The sequence below is a fragment of the Manis pentadactyla genome, chromosome 4, assembly GCF_030020395.1.
Source record: "Manis pentadactyla isolate mManPen7 chromosome 4, mManPen7.hap1, whole genome shotgun sequence".
Classification (NCBI taxonomy): Eukaryota; Metazoa; Chordata; class Mammalia; order Pholidota; family Manidae; genus Manis; species Manis pentadactyla.
Genome location: NC_080022.1, coordinates 6947059 through 6972839, shown reverse-complemented (window position 1 = coordinate 6972839; position 25781 = coordinate 6947059). Strand labels below are relative to the sequence as shown.

At 47.0% G+C, this 25781-nt stretch overlaps 1 protein-coding gene across 4 annotated transcripts in view; it reads left to right on the top strand.

Moving 5' to 3' along the window:
* Positions 1 to 25722, top strand: part of CLSTN1 (calsyntenin 1) — a 74477-nt gene extending 48755 nt beyond the window's left edge. Inside the window, exons 3-19 of one of the 4 annotated variants that reach the window (XM_036925260.2) lie at positions 3168 to 3197; positions 4355 to 4550; positions 5991 to 6199; positions 7783 to 7932; positions 8045 to 8230; positions 10130 to 10378; positions 10699 to 10820; positions 15254 to 15416; positions 18044 to 18100; positions 19214 to 19371; positions 20220 to 20368; positions 20693 to 20919; positions 21430 to 21600; positions 21952 to 22097; positions 23144 to 23279; positions 23544 to 23728; positions 24145 to 25722. In XM_036925260.2, the coding sequence (XP_036781155.2) occupies positions 3168 to 3197; positions 4355 to 4550; positions 5991 to 6199; positions 7783 to 7932; positions 8045 to 8230; positions 10130 to 10378; positions 10699 to 10820; positions 15254 to 15416; positions 18044 to 18100; positions 19214 to 19371; positions 20220 to 20368; positions 20693 to 20919; positions 21430 to 21600; positions 21952 to 22097; positions 23144 to 23279; positions 23544 to 23728; positions 24145 to 24336 (2726 nt within the window). In that variant the 3' untranslated portion in view covers positions 24337 to 25722. The remainder of the gene's footprint in view (positions 1 to 3167; positions 3198 to 4354; positions 4551 to 5990; positions 6200 to 7782; positions 7933 to 8044; positions 8231 to 10129; positions 10379 to 10698; positions 10821 to 15253; positions 15417 to 18043; positions 18101 to 19213; positions 19372 to 20219; positions 20369 to 20692; positions 20920 to 21429; positions 21601 to 21951; positions 22098 to 23143; positions 23280 to 23543; positions 23729 to 24144) is intronic. The other 3 variants (XM_036925262.2, XM_036925261.2, XM_036925263.2) reach the window with 3 other exon arrangements.
* The last annotated feature ends 59 nt before the right edge of the window (positions 25723 to 25781 follow it).

Sequence of the window (25781 nt, the reverse complement as noted above, 5' to 3'; positions counted from 1 at the left end):
ATGCATTATGAACTATAAACATTCAGTTCAAATATGAATACTCATTTGATTTTTATACTTGATTTATATGTGGATACCACATTTCTCTCTTTATTATTATTATTTTTAATAAAATGCTGAAGTGGTAGGTAGATACAAGATAAAGGTAGAAAACATAGTTTAGTGTTGTAAGAGAGCAAATGTAGATGATCAGGTGTGTGCCTGTAGACTATGTGTTAATCCAAGCTAGACAGGGGCAATAAAACATCCACGTATGCAGAAGATTTCTCTCAGAACAGGGGGGGTGAGGTTCTAAGCCTCACCTCTGTTGATCCCCAATTTCTCACCTGATGGCCCCCCTGCGACTGTGCCTGTGAGACACTATTTCTTAACAAATTGCAGCACAGATGCATTCACCTCCACATGTGAATTCCCATCCCTCCATCCAGCCCTTCCTCCCACAGTCTTACCCACGTCCGCTGAAGGCCACCCCACCCTGACGTTTCTCACTCATAACTCCACTGCGTTGTCCTTACTTTCAAAACGCCCAATCCGACCACACCTCACCACCCCTCTGTCCCCATCTCGGCCTTCAGCGTCTCATGCCTGCCTTGCTCCAGGTACCATCTTCGCCTCTTATGGACTTAACTGTCGCCACAGTAGCCAGCTGAATTCTTTCAGAAGATAAGCCATGTTTATTTATTTCTCTGCTGGAAACTCTCTGGTCGTTTCCTCCTCTTAGTCCCTGTGGTTCTTGTCGAAGCCCCTGCCACTCAGGTCATTTCATCTTTGTCTGACCTCACCTGCTGGCCTCCCTTGCTCAGCCACCCCAGCAGCCTGGGCCTCTGGTTCCTGAGCTGGGTCAGCCCAGGTCTGCCTCTGGGCCTTTGCGTGCTGTTTCTTGTCTGAAATTCTTTCCCGTGTACTCATGTGGCTTGCCTCTTAGTTTCCTCTGGTTTCTACTCAGACATTATCTTATCAGTGAAACCTTCCCCAATACTTAAAGTGTAAAAGTGAAACACCCATTGCCTTCCTAGGCTCGGAGCTCTCCTTACTCGTCCCAGCCTGATAAATCAAAGAAGAGGTGTGGGCAGTGCACAGCTATTGGCAAACGGTTCGTCTCCTCCTGATAATCTCATGGTCGGAAACAGTCTCAAGGACATCGCTGGAATGACCTGCTTAAACTCTCATTCCGCAGTGCCCCAGGCAGGTGGCATTCCCCAGGCCACACCCTTGATTCCTGGGTCTAAAACCTGCACTTGCGCAGTGGCCTCCGTCGGGAAAGCGTGTGCAGTCACTGTCAGTTACATTAACTCGGCTAATGTGGAACTGCCTCACCATTTGCCCTTTATGAGAGTAAACCCCCAAGTCCAAAACCAAGACATTTTCTCTGAATTAAAGCCAGGCAAGTTGACTTACGCTTAAATGTGTCACGCAGGATTCATGTGTACCCCGAAAGCGTAAACACACTGTGGTGATCAGCACGCTCTGGAAATCTGACGTATCTGTCACTCAGTAGTTCTGCTCAGAGGTGTATCTCTAGTAAATACTTTAGACTTTCCAGCACACAGGTCTCTCTTGCAATGACCCAACTTGGCCATCATAGCGGGAAAGCAGCCACAGACAATTCGTAAATAAATGAACATGTCTGTATTCCGATAAAACATTACTTAGGGACACTGAAATTGGCATTTCATACCATTTTCTTGTGTCACAAGATAATATTTGAAAAGGTAAAAGTCATCTTTAGCAGCTAGGCCATTCAAAACTATGCCAAGGCTGTATTTGGTGCACAGGCCGCAGCTGGCCTGCCCGCTCTGGAGCCGCGCTGTCCGCTGGAGCTTGCTGTGGGGAAGGAAGGGCTCGCCACAAAGTCACGCGGGGTTCTTGAGCACCTGAGCTGCACTCCTTGCAACCGAGAGACTGATTTCTCATACTGTTTCACCTTAATGAGAATTTTAGTTTCATCTTCAACAGCTGCATGTGGATAGTAACTACCGCGTTGCACTGCACAGAGCTAGAGAGGCTGTGCCTGTGCAGCAGGAAGCGTGGGCAGGAATGCCCGTGACAGCATTGTTCACAAGTAGCTAGGATAACCTCCAGGCACACGGTGGAAGATAATTACAGTGATAGTGACTGTGTGTTGAACACTCTCTTTCAGCCAGGCAGTGTTTTAAGCACTTCACCTGTTTTAACTCATTGGATTCTCACCACGTATAGTAGTGGAAATAAACTAGCTATAGCTGCCTTCCCCAACAGGGATGACAGACTCTTAGACACTCAAGGTTGAGTGAAAAAGCAGGTCATGAAAATTGCATACCATGCCGTGCCATTTTTCAAATCTCAGAAACAAGCAAAACAAAACACTGTTCCGGGATATTCAAACATATGGTAAAACCACCTAAGAAGCAGAGAATTCAGGCTGTGTTGCCTTTGGGGGAGAGAAGGTGTCCCAGTGAGGCCAGGCTGTGTCTGGGGAGAGGCAGGGGGACCCCTCAGTAGCAGCGTAGGGTAAGGTTAGCAGGATTTATGTCAACTTGGTGGAGTGTTTTCTCTAAAGATGGTCATTGTAACATTGCTGCAGTTAGTATTAAATCTGGTTTCAGCCCACGATTAAGCAGATGTTCCATTAGAAGTGGAGTTTGCATGTTGCCTTGGTTGGGTACTTGAGATTAGAAAACATTGTTATTTATTCAGCTCAAGGACAAAAAGGTAAAACCCTTTGCTCCAAATGTTTGTTTCATCAGATGTAATGATGAATTGAATGTTACCAGAATCTAGTCAAAAGAACTTCACTTAAAAATGAAAATCTGAAAACTGTAAAATAAGTAGGCTTACTCATTAACTGTTATCAAAGTGTTAATTTAAAGACAGTCCCAAGGACACCTTAGGGTGTTATGGGACTTTATGGCAGTATTTTATCCATAGGTTAGTGTAATTTCAAAATTAAGCCCAGAATTTCTAATTTAATTAATTTCAATATTAAGTTCACGGTAAGTTGGATTCAAAGAGATGTTTTGTTACTAAGATCCAGTTTTGCTATAGCGATTCTAGCAAGAGGTTACTGAGTTAATTGTTAAGTTATGTCAAGCTTTTCCATGTAATATATGCATCTTTGACTTTTTCCTTATTGTTCCGTCTTCATTCTTCCTGTATTACTGACATGGGTTTATCTTTTCTCCCTTTAGAGAGTTTTGAGGTGACAGTCACCAAAGAAGGTGATAAAGGGTTCTTTCTATCCCTCTTATGAATATTAACCCACTAACTTGGTTTATAAAATTGGGAATCAGCCCTTAAACAGAAGAGACTGTCATGCTCTTTTCCCCCTATTATTCTACTTTGTTTCTGTTTTTAAATATATTGGTGGAAATTGTATGTAACCAAACCCTTGGTTAGAAATATCTGGAAATCAGACATCCATTTGAACTCTATGGATAATACTGTACATTTTTTCCTTAATTAAAGATTTTAGCTTTATATGACCATTTTGTATTAGTTGTAATTTTGTAAGAGTTTGGTCTTATTTTTTTGTGAAACACTTAAGTTTTACATATATATCAAAACATTTATATTTGTTCTACCATGGGCAAGAATGGAAACCTAGATTTTAACTCCCAGTCAAGCTTGTAAGCCAACCCAGATGTACTCAAGTCCCCAGGCAAGCTTCTTTTTCAGGTCTGATAGGATAAAGTCCGAGACAAGGTAAAGTCTAGCAAATCCTCCCTGTAGCAGAACCTGTGTCTTAATAGCAGATGGTGGCTGTTGAAATGGATGCCTGAAAAGTTGGTATTTCTACCTTTTTCATTCAGTAGTTTGTTTTGATTCCCTAATTTTAGCCAGGCTCATTGCACAGGAAGACTTGTTTCTTTTGATTTTTCTTTCTGGACAGAATTTCTGTAATTACGGTGCTGAACCTGTATCTCATGCCGCTTCTCTCAACACTTAACTGTGCGTGTTACCTTCTCTCTGGTCCAAACCAAACTTCTGCCCGGCTGTCCCAGTAGCTGGGGGCAGTTCTCCGCACTATCAGGCCTTGGCTGTTGGCTCATGAGACTGACCACTTTTACCCTGGAGCTCTCCGAAGTACTCCTGTGAAATGCCTGTCTTTATTTTCTCTTTCTCTCTTTTGTATTCCTGCATGAGTGGATGCAAAGTTAAACAAGTTGCTTGGAAAGCCAGAACATGCTTCTTTTTACTAAAGCCCCAGAACTTACCCCTGTTAGAGCACAATGCCCTTGCTTTGTCCACAGACCCTCTAAACCCCTGGCTGCCAAGTTGTGTCATTTCTTTTCTCTGGGGGCTATGGGGCTGCGGGGAGGGGAACGTGCAGACTTGTGTGGCAGAAACTCTGACCTGAGCCGCTTTGACTCCCCAGGTGAGATCTGTGGATTTAAGATTCATGGGCAGAATGTCCCCTTTGATGCAGTGGTAGTGGGTAAGTCCACCGGCGAGGGAGTCATTCGCTCCAAGGAGAAGCTGGACTGTGAACTGCAGAAGGATTACACCTTCACCATCCAGGCCTACGACTGCGGGAAGGGACCCGACGGTGCCAATGCGAAAAAGTCTCATAAGTGAGTGAGCTGGGCAAACAGAGGGTGCGTGTAAAGAAGACAGTTGTGGCCATTTCCCCTGTCCCCAAGACCTACGTGTTTGTGAAACCCGAGGCAGAAGGTGTCTCTGGACTGTCTCCAGGAGACTGCAAGCTCTTTGAGGGCGGGAGCCACGTCCGTTTGCTCACCCTGTGTGTGGCTCCCAGCAAGAGCCTGCCGAACACCAGGTGTCGAGCAAATGAGGGAATGAGTGATATTATCCCACCAGATACTCAGTTAAAGAAAGTAAAGGCCTATGCTGAAAATGGAAAAGGCCCACTTTTTCCTGAGAAAGATATTTTGTTATGTTTATCTTTTTTCTCGGTAAACTTTAAGAGCATAAGGTTCATTTGTGCTGCTGGAAAAGCCAACTTCTGCGCCCTATCCTGGGAGTGTTTGTATCTCTCCTGCCAGTTGAGGGCCCTGGTGTAACGGAGAAGATTCTGGACAAGACATAGGTTTAGAATTCAAGTCTTTTCTTCACCACTTAATGTTCCTTTGGCATTAGGCAAATTTAATTTTGTGGAGTCTCAGCCTCTGCTTAGTGCGTCAGCCAGGGAAAGAGGGGGAACTCAGGAGGTGATCTCGCATAATCACTGTGAAGCTCGGGAGGGGTGGTGTCGCAGGGTGCAGGGTCTTGATGAGCAGTCGGGGTGCTGAGCGCCAGCAGGTCACTCACCCTTTTTACACAGCATGAGATTACTGTTGTCCTTGAAAAAGATCTTATTTTGATCAGAGACCTTTCTGATTCAGAAACATGCCCTGATCAATAGCCCTTGGGACTGACAGTTTTTTCTGTTTGTAGCCTGGTCTTGTGATGCCTGAGTTTTCTTATCCCCAAGCCTGGGAGGTAGAACCTGGCAGCAAGGGGTTTGCCAGGAAGGGCAACGTTGAGGTCACATGGAGGCCCTTCATTTGTGGGATCAACAGTGGGTGGTTTCCCAGCAGGGGTTACGAATGGTCTCTGTGCCTTAGAAATGCTCGTAACCAAGCCTTCCCATCTCTAGTTCCCTCTTCTATCTCTGTTTCTTACCTTCTTCATTTGGCTATCTTTTCTGGATTTTGCAACAAAATACTTTTAACTTTTTCACTAGAGGGCAGACAGATGTATGATACAGTTTACCTCCCTCCTGCCTGGTCCCATATTGTCAAGAAAATCCCAAGGCTCTTTAACTTTATATAACTGTTTATTTACTAGCTGCCTTTATTCCTAATACCTGGAAGAATCAACCCAAACTCCTACTTTAACTTTCTGCTGTCTCCACACTAAATTAAAAACTATAAATCGTTTAATTTTTATCTCTATCATATAAATTTCATTAAATAAGAAATCAGAAAAAGGGAATTTAGAAGTAGGGCAGAATTGGTACTCTTTGGGTAAACAAACAAACCAAACATAGAGCTTTTTTTTCCTTCTTCCAGAGCAACTGTCCACATTCAGGTGAACGATGTGAACGAGTATGCGCCCGTATTCAAGGAGAAGTCCTACAAAGCCACGGTCGTTGAGGGGCGGCAGTACGACAGCATTCTGAGGGTGGAGGCCCTGGACGCAGACTGCTCCCCTCAGTTCAGCCAGATTTGCAGCTATGAGATCGTCACTCCAGATGTACCGTTCAGCATCGACAAAGACGGTAGGAGCCGAGGAGCGGCCGAGGAGGATCCGCTTCCTAGATCAGAGACAGCCACCTGCTCGCCGTGTCTTCCCGTGGCGGGGGGCCTGAGAGAGGGTTCTGGGTGCTTCCCCCTCTTGTAAGGGCACTAATCCCACTATGGTGGCTGCATCCTCATGACCTCATCTAAGCCTGATTTCCTCCCGAAAGCCCCCCTCCTAATACCAGTCCCATTGAGGGTTAGGACTTCAGCGTGTGAAGCTGGGGGCACGGACATCCAGTCCACAGCAGAGACCTAACTTGGTGTGCGTGTGTTTCAGAAGCTTTTACTCTGTCCCCTGAAAGCCCATTTTCTGGCACCTGAGAGTCTGGTGTTCTCTTGTGGGTTGCTCCTCTTCTTCCTTTCCCACCAAAGTCTAATAAAAATCCCTCACCCAGCATGTTTTAGTTTTTATCTTCTCACCTTTCAATTCAATATGACACTGACCTTTAGTCAGTCTTGTTTTCTCTTTTCTGTTAGATTGTTAACTTCTGCCCCATCTTGAAGATGAAGGGTTATCCTGACTGCCGGACCCCCACTATTGAGCAGAATCAACATTAGAATTCAGCTTCTTTATTAGGTTATAGCTTCTTGGCGATGATACAGTTGTCTCCATTGTTAATGCAAAGCCCAGAATCTTTGATGAAATTATGGACATTGCAGACATTTTGCAGACCACTGCAGTAAATTGAAATAAAGCAAGTCAAATGAAATTTTGTTTTCCAAGTGCACATACAAGTTATGTTAACACTCTACTGTAGTCTATTAAGTGTGCATCATCATGTCTAAAAAGACAATGTACATACCTTAATTACTTCATTGCCAAAAAATGTTGTCATTTGAGATTTCAGTGAATCACAGTCACTGATCACAGATCCACATAACAAATACAGTAATAATGAAAAAGCTTGAAATATTGCAAGAATTACGAAAAAGTGACACAAAGTGAACTGATGCCATTGGAAAAATGGTACCACAGACTTGCCAGACAGAGGATTGCCACAGCCTTTAATTTGTGTAAAAAATAAAATAAAATAAAATGCAGTAAAGCGAAATGCAGTAAAATGAGGTGTGCCTAAATTCATGTTCAAAAGCAGGCTTCTGTTCTAGTGGGTGGGGTTAGGAAATCAGTCTCTCACTAACAAAGTAAATCTTTTAGCAAGAAATATGTAATGCGGCTTACTCTTGTGTTTAATATTTGAAGTACTTGAATTATTTTGTCCTTTCTTACATATTAATTATTAAATCCTAAACTGAAACAAAAATGCATATACAGTAAAATATATATCTGTCGTGTATTTTTTAAAAATCCCGTAAGAATAAGTGAAGGTCGAATTGTATAGATCCATTCCTTCTGTTCAAACAGTCTGTAAAGGAGGATTTAGTGTTGTTCCGGCTCAGGAAAGCCAGATGGAGCGTGACGTATGTCCAGCGTAAAGGTCATTTCTGTGTCGGTATTTACCGGGCCTGTGGCCACGCACATTTTGTGTTCAGCACAAGACAGCAGAAGCGACAACCAGCATGGGTTTGGGCCCTCACTGTTGTTGTTGTTTTCCTCTGGAAGGTTATATAAAAAACACAGAGAAGCTCAACTATGGCAAAGAACATCAGTATAAGCTGACGGTCACCGCCTACGACTGCGGGAAGAAAAGAGCCACAGAAGATGTTTTGGTGAAGATCAGCATTAAGCCCACCTGCACCCCTGGGTGGCAGGGTGAGTGCCGCCCTCTTCTCCTGCCCTCACACCTGTTCCTAAACTTGTCTGCCACGGAAACCGAAAGTGTGTGTTCTCCTCCCTCTCCCCACCCCGATGTGGACCGACGCAGGATGGAACAGCAGGGTCGAGTATGAGCCTGGCACGGGCGCTTTGGCCCTCTCCCCAGACGCCCACCTGGAGACGTGTGATGAGTCCGTGGCCTCGGTGCAGGTGACGGTGGAGCTGGAGACCAGCCACATAGGGAAAGGCTGTGACCGGGACACCTACTCCGAGAAGTCCCTTCACCGGCTCTGCGGTAAGGAGGCCTGGTGGTCTTCAGTGAGGGCAGGAGAGGGATCCTCAGAAGTAGAAGTGTGTGATGTGGGTGTGGGTGTGGGTGTGGGTGTGGGTGTGGGTGTGGGTGTGGGTGTGGGTGTGTGTTCATGGTCCCAGACCGCAGCAGTGACTCCAGCTGTCGGAAGCAGCCATTGGCTGCCTCACTGGCTAATTTTCATACTGGATGGGCTTTAGGAGGAACGTAAACCCCTGAAAGTGTTCAAAATGTTATGTATGTGCATTTTAAGAACCGGTGATTTGAAGAAAGTATTTCTCTAACAGACACAGAATCATCAAAACAGGGGTCAGTGAGTTTTAAATGAAATGATGTTTATGTGGTTAAGGACCAAAAATGTATGTAGGTGATGCAATAGCTTTTGGCAGACGTGAAGTAGAAAGGCAAGCTAAGGGTAATCACATCTAACGATAATCTCGGCGGAGCTCGTGTACCACAAACATGGTGTGAAGCCGCGAGACGGAATGGCCGCCAGTCTGACTGAGGGGCGGGCTCCCTTTGCAGCATCAGTTGCGAGTGTTTTTCTGGTTTATGTAAAGGAGGTCACGGTGACGTGGGTGCCTTTCTTGGGCACTGCTGACTTGGCCAGTGGTAAAATCCAGTAACTAACTTAAATGGCCTTTTCATAATCAGAGGGGTGTTTTGTGTTTCAGGAGCTACTCAGTAACAGTTTCTCAGAAGTGTTTTCTGATACTCACCTGTCTCACTAGCCTGACGACAGTGAGATTTAGGCAGCTGGTTTTCGTGCATACTTGGGAATCGTTACATCGTGAATAAGCAAAAGGGAAAAAGTCTTGTCATGGTGATGAATAGACTTAGGTGTGTCACGACTCTGAGCCCAAATATTCATAATCATGGACCTAAATATGTGTAAGCCGAGAGATGTGGAAATGTATTTTCTCTTTCATTATGCCATTTTTTATGGTATCATATGAACATTTTCTCAGAACAGTTTAAGGTTAGGAAGAATGAAAACTTTCATGTATGAGTGCATACTGTATGTTGTGTATGTGTATTTCCACATGTGTTATTTCACTTAATCTTCCCATCAAGCCTCAAAAGAGGGTGTATTGCCCACTTCTTATGGAGGAATTGAGATTGAGAAACACTAAGTCGGTCACTCAAGGTCACACTTTTGGAAGTGGCACAGCTGGGGTTGGGACCGAGGCTGCGTGTTATTCAAAAGACAAGGGTGTTTCAGCCAAATGATGCTGTTCCTAGAAATAGACAAGTCAGGGACAAAGTGACAGGGACAGCTTGCAAAATTTGTGGACACCTTTAAAAGCAAATGAAACTTGGCAATATGTTACAACAGCTGTAAAACCCTTTCATGTTCTTTGGCTCAGCAATTCCATTTCCAGGAACTTATCCTAAGGGAATAATTGTAGAGACACACAAAGGTCCTCAATCAGGACAAGATCTATCACAGAAGAAAATTTGGGACAACCTCATGTCCACCAGAAAGAACAATTAAATAAGTTACAGTATATCTGTGCAGAGAAATGTGAGTCACACATGTAAATTTATGCTATCAAAGAATATGAATGGGAATAATATATAGCCATTTTTGTCAAATATATATGTTCATTAAGAAAAGACTGGATGCATTTATACCCAAATGTAAATAGTGGATATATTTGGGTGGGATTACAGGTAATCCTTTTCTCTTCCTTTCTTCCTTTTGTTTTTTTTAATATCCAGTTATTAGTGGATTTTTTTTTTGTAACAAAATGCTTCTTTTTGAGATAAACTGGAATGAGCAAATCTTAAAATGTAAGCTCAGGACAGTGCCTCGGTGTAGCTTTGAGTGTGGGTACCGTTAGGTCCTTCCCAGGGCGCACAGCAGGTGTCACTGTGTTGCAGGCGCTGCGTCTGGCACTGCTGAGCTGCTCCCTTCCCCCAGCGGGCCCTTGAACTGGACCGCCAGCCTGCCCACGGACAATGGCCACGACAGCGACCAGGTCTTTGAGTTCAACGGCACTCAGGCCGTGAGGATCCCAGATGGCGTTGTTTCCATCAGCCCCAAAGAGCCTTTTACAGTTTCCGTGTGGATGAGGCACGGGCCATTCGGCAGGAAGAAGGAGACGATTCTTTGCAGCTCAGACAAAACAGGTGAGTTAGTTTTGCTGTAAACAGTGGCTGCTGCAGCTGGGGCTGGAGGCTGGGCTGGCGGGCGGCCTACGTTGTCCTGTTCTGTGCCAGGCGCTCTGTCCTCAGGATGCTGCACTGGACGTGCTTGTCATTTTACTCAGTGAGTTGGGCCCACTTCTCAGTAAAACCCAACTGTGTTTGTTTCTGACCCCTGTCTTGGCCCAGTTGGAAAGTTCATTTATGCTGATAAAACAGTGTCTTCAAAATCCATTAGAGAAACAGCTTTTATTTCTCCTTTGGGTCTTAAATTGGCAATTTACCAGTGGAATTTCTATTTGCAGATATGAACCGGCACCATTATTCACTCTATGTCCATGGCTGCCGGCTTATTTTCCTTCTCCGCCAGAATCCTTCAGAAGAGAAGAAATACAAACCTGCAGAATTCCACTGGAAGTTGAATCAGGTGAGGGAATGGGAGACTCACTGATGTTAACTGTGTATTACAACCTTGCACAAGACTAGCTGTGTATGGGCCTGTATATTTATGATTTATTACGTGATTTCTGTCTGTGGGTAACAGGGTAGCAAATTAAATTCAGTGAATTCCTTCCCACTGGAAGTCTAATTTTTTTTTCTTACAGGTATGCATTTTATACATAAAACATGAAAGAAATTTGTGTTTTAAATTCAAAACACTGTGTTATAATTTACAGTTGACCCTTGAACAAACTGGGTTTGAACTGCACAGGCCCACTTACATGCGATTTTTTTCAGTAAATATATTGGAAAACTTTTGGAGATTTGAGACAATTAGAAAAAACATTTTTTCTCTCATTTATTGTAAGAATACAGTATATAATACATACAACATCACAAAATGTGTATTCACAAAATATGTGCAAGGTTTCTAGTCAATAGTAGGCTGTTAGTAATTAAGTTTTGGGGGAGTTCGAAGTTACATGCAGATACTCTACTGTGCAGGGGGTCTGTGCCCCTAACCCTCACTCACATTGTTCAACTGTCAGCTGTATTAAAATAAAGAGCATTTGCTTAAAGATTGGGACTGAGATCCTCGTGTTCGTTTATCCATTATTTAAGGCTTTGACTCTCCAATTGTGCCAGGGAGCTCTGGGGTGCCTCTGCATATTCAGGGGTGCCACGGGCCATTTTAAATCTTCACGGAACCTGCAATCGTGACAGCTTTCAGATACCACACAGACGGCTAGCTGGATGGAGTTGATTTATGATTGTGACATTAGATCACATTGTCTTCCTTTTGCTGATGTCATATTTTTGCAAAGCTGCTTTCCCAACAGTTGCTGTGATAAAAAGCAAAAATCAAATGGAAAAAAAATCAAATGGAAAAAAATCAGTGTGTTTCAGGAGATGAGGGGGTGCTGTGCACTGAGAGAGCTTTTTCACTAAAATGGCAGTAGATAATTTTTCTCTTGATTTAGGGTTGGGACAAGAAGGAAACTTTTGGCTTTGGCTCAATTTTATTTGTCTCAGAGTTAGTGGGCAAGAGCTGACATACTGTCACATGTGCCTGTGGTTGCTAAGATACAACATTGGCTGAGACAGTTACAAGATAGTTAAATTTGTAAGAGCGCAAATAAGAGGAAAAAAGGACATGATAGTGGAAAGGTGAAGTCACTGTCCAGGTGGGCACATTTCATCTCTTACTGATGTAATTTTTATTTACATACATAATCTCTTTCTTAGAAACTTTTTTAAAATTGAAGTATCATTAATATACAATCTTACGTTGGTTTCAGATGTGCATCACAGTGGTTCAGCAGTTCCTTTGATCAACTTAGATTGTGATTGGAAATTGTTGTACCCTTTTTATGCCCCTCTTGCTCCCTGCCGCCCTTGCTCCCACCCCGACTCCACTCCCTGGGGGACTACTAGTCATTTCTCAGTGTCTCTGAGCCTAATGCTGTTTTGTTCCTTCTGTTTTGCTTTGTTTTTATATTCCACAAATAAGTGAATAATACGGTATTTGTCTTTCTCCACCTGTCTTAGAAACTTCTTTACATAAATTTGTTTTCAAGAAACTAAAGAAAGGTATAGTCCAGAAAAAGTTCTTTGCAACGTAGGTAGACATTTTAGGTACAGTTCAGTTATAGTAATCATAGTCTGTATTTATATATTTAGTTTCTTCTGATCACATTTGTAAAAAAACTTTATTATGGGAAATTTTAAACATGTGGAATTACACAGATCAGTGTAAAGAGCAGCCCAGAGTACTCTCAGCTAGCTTCAGCAGTTACTAGCTCTTGGTCAATCTTGTTTCATTGTTACCCTGACTCACTATTAATAATTTTCACCACCTCCTTGAAAACTTAATAAATGTTAAGTAAATCCCATATACAGCATTTCATTCTGTGTAGAGATAATGAAATGTTTCTGAAAGATAAAAGTAAGTCACAATGCTTTTTCACATCTTCAAAAAATTAACAACTCTAATATCTTCTGACATCTAATCAGTGCCCAAATTTCAAGTGGTCTTGTAAATATTTTTGTCTTTACAGTTTGTTTGAATCAGAATCCAAATAAGGGGCTATACATTGTGATTGGTTAATACACCTTTTGAGTTTATTTTAATCTATAGATTTTTCTTTTCTCTCTTGCAATTTATTTGGTGACAAAGTCAGGCTTTTTGAAAGTCCTTTAGAGTTTCCTATAGTTCAGATTTGCCTGATGTGCACCACTGTGGTGTCATTTAACATGCGCCACTGTCTTTACGTCTTGTGACTTGGTAGTGGGATCTAAAGGCTTGATCAGATTTCAGTTTGATCAGATTTGGGTTCGTATGTCCCTGATCTGTTTAAGCTCTGCATCTGGTTGTTTCTCTTCCTGTAATTCAAGCAGCTGTGATGCTCAGTGCCACCAGTGCCTGTGGCCTTCTGTGTCTGGTCACAGGAGGTGTGTTCCCAGGAAGGACTCGGAGGAACAATAATTCCTGAGCTCTTGATGTGGTTTGAATAGTTTGTCTGTGGCCTTTATATGGAAGGTCAGTTTGGCGGGTTATAAAATCTCTGGCTCAGATTTAAGATTTCCACTGTGTTCCGACATAAAATGTTGCTATTAAAGTTTGAGGACAGTCTGATTTTCTTTCCCTTATAAAACACTTGGGTCTTTTTGTTTGGATGACCAAAGGATGTGTTCTTTTTCAGTCAATTAATTTTGTGAATATGTCTTGGTTGTTTTGGGTCTGTTTTCCCAGCTATGTGGTCTGCCTTCTTTTAGTATATGGTTTCAAGCATTTTGGTATTTTGGGAAAGTTTTTCTTATTTTTGTTGTAGTTTTTCATATTCTCTTCCATTGCTTTGGCTTTCTTCCTCAGGTACACCTAACTTTTGTTGATACTCTACCTGTTTTTGGTGTCATCACTTTCTGAGTCATTCCTGTGTTTTGTCACCTCTTTTCTAAGTCGCTCTGATGTTGACAAACTGTGTTCTTTTATATTTTGGGTCCTTTTTCTAAGGAATTTCAGCGTGTCTTGAAATAATAGATTATCATTTCCATCTCTTCTGTAGCATGTTTTTCAGGAATGTTTTCTTTGTCTGAACGGATATTATTCCCCGTAATTCTCTTTTTCTTTTAAAAACTTTGTATGGGATTGAGTTGTGATCCTTTTATTTCCCCTCATTTTTACGTGAAATTAGCTTACCTATACTTTCAAAAGAAAGCTGGGCAGCATGACTTTCCTTTCTAGCTTTAGGGCTGTACCTCCCCCTTCTGTTGTTTTTATACAGTGTCTTAAAAAATGGGCTCTGATATCTCCTGGTTCAGAGGCCCCATTGCTCTCCTGCACCTTCTCGCTTTTCAGGGTTCATGTTGTTGGTACCTTGTTACCAAGTACCGATGCGGATATTGTCTGCAGCTTTGTTTTGCTATCCTAATCGCCCTGTTTTCAGGGAATTAGAAAATCATACTGTTATTACTACTCTACTGTCTTCTCAGAATAATTTCATGGATTTTTGACCAGCTACTACTGATATTTAAATAAAGTGTTTTTCTACTAAACCCCTAGGAACCTTCAATACTTTAAAAATGGGGTGTAATGTAATTTGCTTTCTGAAGAAGCTGATGTGAGAGAACTTGTTTTAAATAGAGATGTAAGCTAAAATCAAGGTATTACCTGCCTCAGAAGTGAATTACGTGCAATTCCTTCATTTAAAAGTATTTCATGTAGTATGTATACATTCAGACAGACACACTTAGTTTTATTGTGCTTTGTAGGTGTTACATTTTTTACAAACTGAAGGTTTGTGGCAACCCTGCGTCAAACAAGTCTGTCAGTGCTGTCCCAATAACGTTTGTTTGATACTCGAGAGGTGCTCATTCATGATAGGAAAGGAACTCAGTTTATTTGCATGCCATCTGAGCCGCATGTTCATAGTTATTTAGATCATCACCTTTGAATTGAAAAAGAAAATGCATGTGCTACAGTTGTGCCTTATTCTGAGATTGGAGGTGTTTTTCATTTTGATCTAGAAAAGGAATGGCCACTTGGCAGGGCAACTCAACAGCCTGCTTAACGGTGGGTGTCCACCAGCCAGTGTAAGAATCTCCTGGTGTCATGCTACTGGCAGAAGAGAGTCAGGTAGCTCCCTGTTCGGAGGTTCTGTCGCGTGATTAGCGAGCACTGCCCCCTGGTCTGAGATGTCCCAGCGGTGGCAGTGTTTGCCTGGGCCCTTTTCAGCCAGATGTGGTTGGGTGAGATGTATTTTGTTGTTAGATTCTTAAACATTTTTTCCTTTTTAGGAAGACAGATACTCACGACAGGGACTTGTTCTCCCCACGCATTTGCATTGCTTCCGTGTTAGGTCAGGGGTCAGTGGGAAGGCGGCCAGCCCGCTCTCTGACCCTGCCCTTGGCCTCTTGCAGGTCTGCGATGAGGAGTGGCATCACTACGTCCTCAATGTGGAATTCCCAAGTGTGACTCTCTATGTGGACGGTGTTTCTCATGAGCTCTTCTCTGTGACTGAAGATTACCCTCTTCATCCATCTAAAATCGAAACTCAGCTCGTGGTTGGGGCTTGCTGGCAAGGTAATAGTCATTGGCACCCATTTCCCCCCAGGTCCCTAGAAGTGAGTAATGCTTCTCTGCTGTTTGTGGAAGCAGCCCCCCCTCATCTCACATCCCCTGCCGTCACTTCCTCGGACTGCTTGTCCTTTCTGAGGACGTGGCTAATGCTGTACTCTAGGGAGCTCTATTTATGGGTGCTCACTACAGGTGTGTTACAGGACTGAAACACACCTGCACCTTTTCTGGGACCAGGAAGGGTGTGTGGCACACAGGGAGAGTGCAGTTGAGAACTGTTTTATAAATTAATCTGTTTATTGAAAAGTTTATGAAAGCAAAGAGGCAGCAGTCAATAGCCAGGCACAGAATTATAAGTGGACTCCAAGCCAGATGTCTCTTCGAGAGTGTTTGGTGATTGATAACCCGGTGGGAACACTTTGAACAGATGCTGCGTGTGGAAAGGATTTCATGAGGTCTTTGCTGAAAGACCAGGGACAAGCGATGGGGGCAACCACCAGAGGTACAGTCCTGCTTATTCATGCTGCCCAGGTGGCAGACTGTGTGCTGACTACATACAGGATCTCATCAGTCCTTACAATAAGTCTGTGGAATAGAAGCTATTCTCATCTCCATTTTACAGCTGAAGAAACTGAGACTCAGAGCCCAGGACTATTACCCAGCTTGTTAGTCACAGTGCTGGGATTTGAGCCCCCGAGGCCAGTGTCCCCAGGGCGGGAGCGCTGACCCAGTGGATTAGGGATTTTCAATCCTCTCTGTGCCTTGGAGCCTGTTGGCATCTGGGAAAGCCTGGGGACCCCTTCTTGGGGTAATTTTGTAATTATGTAATATGATAATAAATACGGTTATTGATCTATAAAATGAAATACATAGGCTTTCAAAGGTAACCAATTAAATTGATGTGCAGATATCAAAGTACTAGAAGAGTAAGCTTGTGAAATACTAATGCCTGGGTTGCTTTATTAACAACTGAGGAGCAAGGTTTAGCCACAAGTACGGGGCTGCCCTAAATGGAAAGCAGGGAGGGGCTTTGTGATGACCACGTGGCGTGATAGGAAAACATCAAGGACTTCAGTTGGCGAGTCAGTCACTGCTAATGCTTCTGTGATTTGTAGCTGACATTTATGACCAAGGGAAAAGCGAAGTTGGAGAAGTTAGTGGCAACAAGCATGTCACTCTCCCATCCGGGTTCACGGGCCTCACCTTTGACTCTGACATTTGACTGTGTCGTCTGTCGCCATCCCTACACATACCTGCTCAATAATAGACCTTTTAAATGTTTTATCTCCCTGTAGAAACACTGTGCCTTGAGTTAGGTTAGAAACTTATGAAAGCCTAATTCCCAAGACAGCTTGCTTATTTTAGGAGAATTTGAATTTCATAATTTTCCTGCAGATGCTTTCAAATTAGATCAAGACAGTATTTTTTAGTGAACATGTTTGGCTGATTCACAGATTTAATTTTGGTGACGGTTCATCTATGAGAAGTTGGAACGTGAGACTAAGGAGTGAGGAATAAATTACGAGGGTTAGGAATTAAGTTGCCAGCCTTGAAATTTCAGTTCAGATTTGCTTCCTATATTAAATGACTATTTCTGAGAAATTTTTTTAAAAATAAGAGTGAAAAAAGCAAGTGCAAACCTCAGTGCTATTTTATATCCTGGGCAGTTTGTTGGTGGGGTTAAAATAAGCCCTCATGTTCCGCTCAGCATCACAGCATCTCTGCTATCAGATGGCAGTTACTTTTCCTCCTCTTCCTCTTTCTACCTCAGCCCTCCCAAGACCCTCAGCCAGAAAGATCCACCTAAATTCCCAAGCCAGACATACACAAATTTTAAAAACGTTTTTACTCACTAAAAGGAAGAAAGGAAAACTTTCTTCCTTTGAGCAGACTTGAAGCCACTTCCCTAACAAACCCACATGCAGAGCCTGCTCAGAAAGTGAGGCGGGGCCTGGGGGCACTTCAATGTTAGAGGACCCAGGCTCGCCACCGACTGATTTATCTGTTTCTCTGGGCGAGTGCCATACCCTCTGAGTATCCCTTCCTGTTCAGAAACATGGTCAAAAATGCCTTCTCTTCTCTGTCACTTAGGCGTTAAAGTCTAGACTGATGTGAACTTGCCTTGAACTTCCAAAAAATACGTACTTTTGTATGTTGACCTGCCAGGGTTTGAGTGCTGACATGTATGCCCCAGCCTATGTGCACAGATGTCTTCCGTTAGGAAGGAAAGGGCTGTGGGTCTAGGGTTTGGCACTGTTGATATACTCGGTGCATCTCTGCAGTCGGTGCAAGCCGCCTCCCAGGAACACCCTACCTAGTACACTGCACAGCTTGGGTAGGTCAGTGAATCCATGTTTGTGCTTTTATTTATCTTATTTTGAATCCACCTGTGTTTTGGCAAGGAGGATGTGGGAGGAGGAAGTGAAAATACAGAGGTGCATGGATGGTAAATACCACTTCTGGTAAGAGGAGACCTGATCTGATACAGGTTAGAGTCCAGGTGGGGAATGTCCCAAAGAGGGACAAGGGGAATTTTTCTCTTTGTGTTTTATATTTGGTAGCTTTTCAAGGTTCAGTGTGAAGAACCTAGTCTCTCAGTCCTTTTCTGTTGTCTTTGTGTTGCTTTCCTACAGAGTATTCAGGAGTTGAAAATGACAGTGAAACTGAGCCCATGCCTGTGGCCTCTGCAGGTTGCTGGATTTTTTCCCCTACGGTTCACTCTTGTGTTTCATTTAAAGACAAGACATCTATTCATTCCACATTTTGCATGAAATGCCTGAGTTGCACAGTGGTCCCGACACCATTTGAGCTGCCGCTTTGCATTACACTGCCCCCATTGCTTCCTGGGATTTCCCATTTCTGCCCATTCTGATCCCAACTGAAGTGAGGGGGGTGAATGACTCATGAGTGTGGCTCCCTAATGGAGCTTCTCCCTGTCATTGGGTTCTGCCCGGGCCCCACTGCACGAGTTCCCCTGCCGCCACCTCACAGGCCAGGTTTGGAGGCCACCTCCTGGTTCTCATGTGGCTGAACCACAAGACAGGAAAAGACTCATTTCTAGATATTCTGTCCTGACCCATACTAAATTTTAAATGTGTTTCTTAGAAATCTCGCTCCCTAGTGTCGATTTCTGGCATCTAGCGTCCTTGTCAGGGAACGAGACGCTGTCACATCTCCTCCTCCTCACCCTCCTCGGTGTCAGGTGGGGCTCAGGGGCACCTGGCACTGGCTCTTTGTCACAGTGTGTCAGGGGCCATTTCCTGGGTATTTGTTTTCCTCTGAACGTCTTCACTTCCCAGTAGTCCTCGGTGGTAGGGGACAGCATGATGGGCCTCAGCAAAAGGGTCATCCGGAGGGCCTGGCAGGGCAGGCGGGGACCGTAAAGCTCGCTTTCATCTTTCCAGTCAGGTTTGTGTAGGTTTGCCCCGGTTTTGTTGCTGTTCCCCGAGAATGCTCAGTTAGAAAGAGCAGCCCAGAGCACAGTCCTGCTGATGGAGGAGGCGGGGGTGGAGAGGTGCTGGGGGGCATGTCACCTGTGCGCCCGGCCGGATGTGTGGGGACACTCACGGGACCGCTTGGCTTCCAGGCTAGGGGTGAGGGACCCCCAACTCCTCTTTCTTCCAGGCCATATGCATGACCGTAAGCGATTTAATTCCTTCATTGTGCTTCCATGTAGATTGCAAGGCTAACAAGATTTGGTACGAACTAACCTGCATGTCCATCCATCAAGCCTCCCCCACTGGTAACACTGCGTTGCAAGGAAAGCCGGGGGCACATGCGTAACAGCCTCCCGTGTTCCTCAGGTGGTGACCGGCACTTGGCCCAGTTTTTCCGAGGCAATCTGGCTGGCCTGACCATCCGTCCCGGGAAACTCGCGGATAAGAAGGTGATTGACTGTCTGTATACCTGCAAGGAGGGGCTAGACCTGCAAGTCCCCGAAGACAGTGGCAGCGGTGTGAAGGTAACGAGCACTCAGGACTTCCTAGGCCCCGAGTGTGGCGGCTGCTGGCAAAGGATTGATCTGTGGTCGATCCTGACTTGTTTTTACTCGTAAGGCCTCGGGCACCAAATGTGTGGGGCTTTTTCCACACACCAACCAATCCCCACTTCCTCCAGGTGCCCTACAATTCAGTTCAGTTCCGCCACCGACTACCTAGAGGTAGCGCAGGACCCCCCGACCCAGCCACCCCCCGGGCTTTGGTTTCAGTCCCACAGGACCACCCCCGCCTCTGACGCCAGCTGCAAGTGTCAGTGTCACACACACTTCTCTTTGACTTTGGCCACAAAGTTGGGCTTCCCAAAATTCCCACCTCAGGTCAATCATTTGCTAAAATGACTCAGAAAACATCTTTCTTATATTGCTGGATTATTATAAAGAACACAGTTGAGGAACAACCCAGTGGAAGAGATGCGCAGAGCAGGAAAGCAGGGGGGTGGGCGGGGCTGAAAGCATCAGGCGTCTGATCACGTGGTTAGCCAAGACAATCTGTGCCCCACCAGGAGTCACTCAAGGACATATAATCCGCAGTGTGATTGGAAGAAACAATAAAAAATCACTTAGGAGTAGGAAAAGATGCTCTTCGCACTTGGGAAGTTCCACGGGTTTTAGGAGCTTGTGCGGGAAACCAGGACAAAAGACCGGATGTGTATTTACCACCATAGAAGGTCTTGGTCAGTGGAATTACATGAGCATTTCTTCTCCAAGTCACCAATGCAGATCAGTCCCCAGCTAAATGCCAAAGCATTTGTGGTTCCAGCTTCTTACGATTAGCACCTTATTCCTCTATTACCTGTTTGGCACGATTTCAGATCCATGCCAGCCCCAGTCAGTTGGTGCTGACCTTGGAAGGAGAGGACATCGGGGAGCTGGACAAGGCCATGCAGCGTGTTTCCTACCTGAACTCGCGGCAGTTCCCCACACCTGGGATCCGAAGACTCAAAATCACCAGCACGGTCGAGTATGTGGTGATTTTTAGCAATCAGCCTGACTTAGGCCAGTGACCCTTGAGAAGTAAATGTGTATAGTTAGGTTTTTAAGATAACCCAGCCTCCCTTCTGTAAGGAAAGGTGAGCCATCACTCATTCCAGGAAATTTGAATGATGCTTCTGAGCAGTGTTTGGCAGCACGTTTCGGGGGATCGCTGTCTCCTACCCCCACCCCCCTCGCCCAGGTATCTGTAGACACCTGTCTGTCCCACCTCCACATGTCTTTGAGTGTGTGGCCTGTGAAACCTTTCTTAAGGCCCTGACCCTTCCTTCCCTTCTCCTCTCCTTGTTGGCAGGTGTTTTAATGAGGCCACCTGCCTGTCAGTCCCCCCAGTAGGCGGCTACGTGATGGTTTTGCAGCCAGAGGAGCCCAAGATCAGCCTTAGTGGCATCCGCCACTTTGCTCGAGCGGCTTCTGAATTTGAGAGCTCGGAAGGGGTTTTCCTCTTCCCCGAGCTTCGGATCATCAGCACCATCACGAGAGAAGTGGAGCCCGAAGGGGAAGGGGACGAAGACCCCACAGGTAACAGCCCCTCTGCCCAGGACAGCTGCCCTTGCCTCGGCTTGAAACTGGGTGGCTGACACCTCACTGCAGCTGCTCGATGGGTTCTCTTTCTGGGGCGTTCGGGTATTTGAACATTTTAATGCCGCTCTGGATGGGGTCTGCTTCTGGAGTCTGACCTGTGGGCCCGAGCTCACTGTGCCCCTGGGAAACCCATGCGGAGGGTCCTTTCATCTCCTGTGGGCTTGTCAGCATCGGAGATGCACCTCACGGAGGCTGAGAGGACTGAGACGGGGGTGGGAGATGCCCCCTTGCCTGGGGATGCTGGCCAGCCCGTGGGAGGACAGGGCGCCCCCATTCTTGGGCCTTCCCCGTGGCCAGTCCTCTGAGACATACAAAATACCCCATTTCTTAAAAGTGACTCTCCCGTGAAAAGCTCTTGAGTTTGAGGATAAGCTGGTGGCCGCCGGGTGTGACCAGCTGCCCTGGGCTCTGCAGCCTCTGCTACTTCTGATCACGCCATTTTTGCAGTTCAAGAGTCACTTGTGTCTGAGGAGATCGTGCACGACCTGGACACCTGCGAGGTCACGGTGGAGGGTGAGGAGTTGAACCGAGAGCAGGAGAGCCTGGAGGTGGACCTGGCTCGCCTGCAGCAGAGGGGCATGGAGGCGAGCAGCTCCGACCTGGGCATGATTTTCACAGGTGAGAAGGGCAGACCTTGAAGCTCCTCGCCCCCTGCCTCCTTCCATCTCCGAGCTCTGAGAGGATCCTGGAGGCACTGCGAACGCGATCCTCGCCAGGCTCAGTGTGGGCTCCTCACGTTTTCCCCGCAGGGAGGGGATGTGCAGGCCCTGCCTTGCGTTCTGTCCTTGATAGGAGCGGAAGTTAGGCATGAGGTGGTTTCTCCCCCCAGCAAGGGAAAAAATGCACCCGCCCGCTTGCATCCCTTCCCACAATTGGAAAACCAAGCGTCTGACTGGTGGGCTCAGCCGAGCCCGTGCCCGACCCCGTTCCTGACTTCTTCCGCCCATGATCTCATTTCCACCCCCACAGGCGTGGACTCCATGGCCAACTACGAGGAGGCTTTGCGCCTCTTGCGCTACCGGAACTGGCACACCAGGTCCTTGCTTGACCGCAAGTTCAAGCTCATATGCTCCGAGCTGAATGGCCGCTACGTCAGCAATGAATTTCAGGTGGAGGTGAGTGCAGGGCTCCCGCCAAAAAGGGCCAGCAGCTCAGCGATTGACTGAGTTCCCCACTCAGGCCCTAGTGTTTGCAAACACCAGTTTTTAGAGCTCTCATGGTGGCAACTATTTGGGTGCATCCCAGGGGTGGTAGCCTGTTCCTGCTGGGGGGCTGCTGCAGCCTAGACCTGCACAGAGTTGGGGTGACAGGTTGTATGCAGGGTGGGCCGTTTGCTCCCCTTTCAAAGGGGCCTGAGGGAGCCTTTGGAGGGGGGTGGTCAAGACTAAGTAGCAGTTACTGCCTTGGTGGGCAGGGATGAGGTTGTTCTCAAGATTTGACGTTGTTTAGAAATGCAATTCACAGGGTGCCCCAGGTCCTTTGCAGATCGCTGGCCCTGCTGTAAATGACCTCTTGGCCTAGGGTGAGGGGTGCTGCTGTGGGGCCAGCACCTGGCAGGGTTGCTGTCTGCCGAACCTGGGAGTGGTGATGCAGACCAGGGGGGCCAGAGACCACTCGTCCTGCTCTGACATCTTCAACAGACCTAGATAGCAGCTCCTTCTATGGTCCAGGAAAATGGACCCAAAGTTATTCTTAGCAATTGTATGTCTCCACTGTGACCTCATGGCAGCAGAGTACTGGACTCTCGGTGCTGAGAAGCGATGTGTGTTTTGTTTGAGCCAAAGGGTAATGAATTTGGAAGAAAACAGAGGGTTATGATTTGTGCTCTCTTTTCATGTGGCTGTGGTTTTTGGAAAAAGAGGGGAAATGGTCTCTGCCAGTGCTTCTCAAACAACCCGTGGTGAAGGACCACTGGTAGTCGTTTTGTACCTAGTCTATTGTGGATGGATTCTTCAAAAAATAAAAACGATTAGAACAGTGATCTTGGGTGTATGACAATATCGGAGTGTTAGGGCATAAGCACTCACCCTTCTTTTCTGTCGTGTGCTCATCCCTCACCACACTGATCTGGGGGCCACTTCGAGTAGTGCTGGTCTTGTTAGCTTCTGAACTGCATCCTGTCTCACAGACACACTCAGGCTGCCTGTCTGTCTCGCTGCAGGTGGATGTGATCCACACGGCCAACCCCGTGGAACACGCCAGCTACCTGGCTGCCCAGCCGCAGTTCGTGCACCCTGAGCACCATGCCTTCGTTGACCTCTCGGGCCACAACCTGGCCAAGCCCCACCCGTTTGCAGGTAGGGCAGCGTGGATAAGTCCTGAGGCCTCCAAGCAGGGTTGACGGGCACCCCTCGCCCTTTCTGCTGTGAGGCCAGTGCCTGCTCAGAATGGCCACCGGGAAGTAAGGGGCCGCACCGGGATTTGAAGCCTGTGCTGGGCCTTTCTGTTATTTCTTCCCGTCCTTTGGGGGTCCTTGAAGCATGCTGTGTGCACCCAAAGGGCGCGGCACAGTGGCCCTGGGTCGGGCTCGGCGCTGCAGCCACCTCTCCATCCCACTTCAGGCGTCCCTGGCACTGCAGCCGTCGTGGCCGTGGGCTGCGTCAGCTTCTTGGTGTTCATGGTCGTGTTGGGAGCGTTCCGGATCCGCGCTGCTCACAGGCGAGCCACGCGGGACCAGGACTCCGGGAAGGAGAACGAGATGGACTGGGACGACTCCGCCTTGACCATCACTGTGAACCCTATGGAGGTAGGTTTGGACAGTGACCCCCCAACCACAAACCATTGCAGGCCAGGCCTGAGGCCAGGGCCGCGCAGAGAAGCACCGTGGCCATAGCGCCTTCACATCATGTGCTGTAAAGGCCGTGGGAGCCGCATGACAGCTGTGCAAGGTGCAGGTGTCTCTCTCTTCCGTGTGGGTAAACTGAGGCTCAGAGAGGCCATCTAGGTCGTGCCACCCAGGCAGTGTAGAGATGGGCCCTCCTTGTGTGCACAGGCCCTGTGGCAGGACCAGACCTCTGTGTCCCTTCCGTCTTTGGCCAGATGCCTTCTGCCGTCAGCCGGTGCCCCTCACATGGAGCTGACACGGGGGCTTCCTCTGTGGCTCCGGGAAGGTGGGCAACGCCGAATGACTGGAGCGGGACTCAGGCACTCTCTCTTTGCCAGACATATGAGGACCAGCCCAGCAGCGAGGAGGAGGAGGAGGAGGCGGGGGACAGCGAGGACGGCGAGGAGGACGACGACCTCACCAGCGCCGAGTCGGAGAGCAGCGAGGAGGAGGAGGGGGCCCGCGGGGACCGGCCCAGCGCCAGCAGGCCGCAGCAGCTGGAGTGGGACGACTCCACCCTCAGCTACTGAGCGCCCGCTGCCCTGCCCGCTGCTGCGGGCACCCCCGCCATCCCGCCATGCCGCCCCCGAGGGCCCCTGATGTACAAAGTCATTCTGGCCAGTAGGTCCGCAGACCCTCCCCATCGCTGACCATCTGCCTGTGCTCCGTGTAGGACCGTAGCCCCCCGCCCGCCTGACCTCTCGTAAGTCTTGGGAGGAGCGCACACCCGCCGCCGTGGAGCTGCTGCGAGGACTGAATGCGGGACCGTCGGGTGAAGTTGCTCACTCCCACCTGCTCATCCTTTTCTTTTTTGATTTTTTTTTCTAAGAGTTTTTATTTTTTCTGAACTAGTGCATGTATAAAGTGGCAGAATGGGGTTAACATGTAGATGATGAACTGACTTTTTAATATTTTGTACATAAATTGGGATCTCTCCTGTCCTTTGTGCCGGCATAACCGAGGGCTGGAGTGCAACGTGAAGTCGAAAACACTGAGCGCAGGAGAGACCCCGTGGGCTTCAGCCTCTGCCCCCACAGTCAAGGAGAAGGGGCCTGCCCCGCCCCAGCCCTGCTCGGTACAGCCCCGGCCTCTGGGTGTGTGGCCGGGGCAGGTAGGGGCAGGGATTTCTCTGTGCTGCACAGTAGGGGGGGCCGGATCAGGGACCCCTCTTTGGAGGCTGGAAGTGGCCAGGGCTCTCCTTTGGGATTCTTCCCATCTCTCATTTGCGGAGGGGTGGGGTGCCAGGGAATCTGGCCTCTCGCTGCACTCCTTCAGTGACCAGCAGCCCCTTGTTCGGGAATCTGGGCTCCCCGTGCGCAGCTGTGGGGTTCATGTCTGCCGGATGCACGTTTCCTCGCTGGTGGAGCATGTATTTGATGGTGTGGATGGCAAACTGACCACTTGGTTTGGAGACAGCGTCACACCTGAGCGATCTGTACTTAGAACGTCCGTTAAAAGGACACACAGGCCTGAAGGCAGACAGCCTGTGCTAGACTCCCCCCCACAGCCCATGCTCGCCTCCCCAGAGCCCGTGGGTCAAGCCCACCGTAGTAGCGAGGGGCCCAGCCGCTTCACGCTGTGGGGAAGGAAAAGGAGAGGACTGTCATGAGCTAACCCCACAGCACTTTGTTTTTAATTTACATGTAAAATTTTAGATTTCTAAAATCGGGGTAAAATAATTTTGAATACTGTTCTCTGATCAGAACTGCTAGTTTCGAGGACACTGCCGGCTGTCCCGTGTTGTGTGTGGCTGCCCTCCCTGTACCGTCACCGTAGCTGCTCTGTGTAGACAATGGATAGACGCAAATGCAGGCACCAGGCGTGCTCGCGCTGTGCCACATGGAATCACCCTTCAGACATGTATGTTGATAGGTCGGAAAGTGTATACACTACAATAAAGTTCTGGTTCTAATTCCCGTGGGAGAGCATGTTGTTTCTTTGACCTTGTTTTTGTTCTCTTCCTACAATCCCGTTT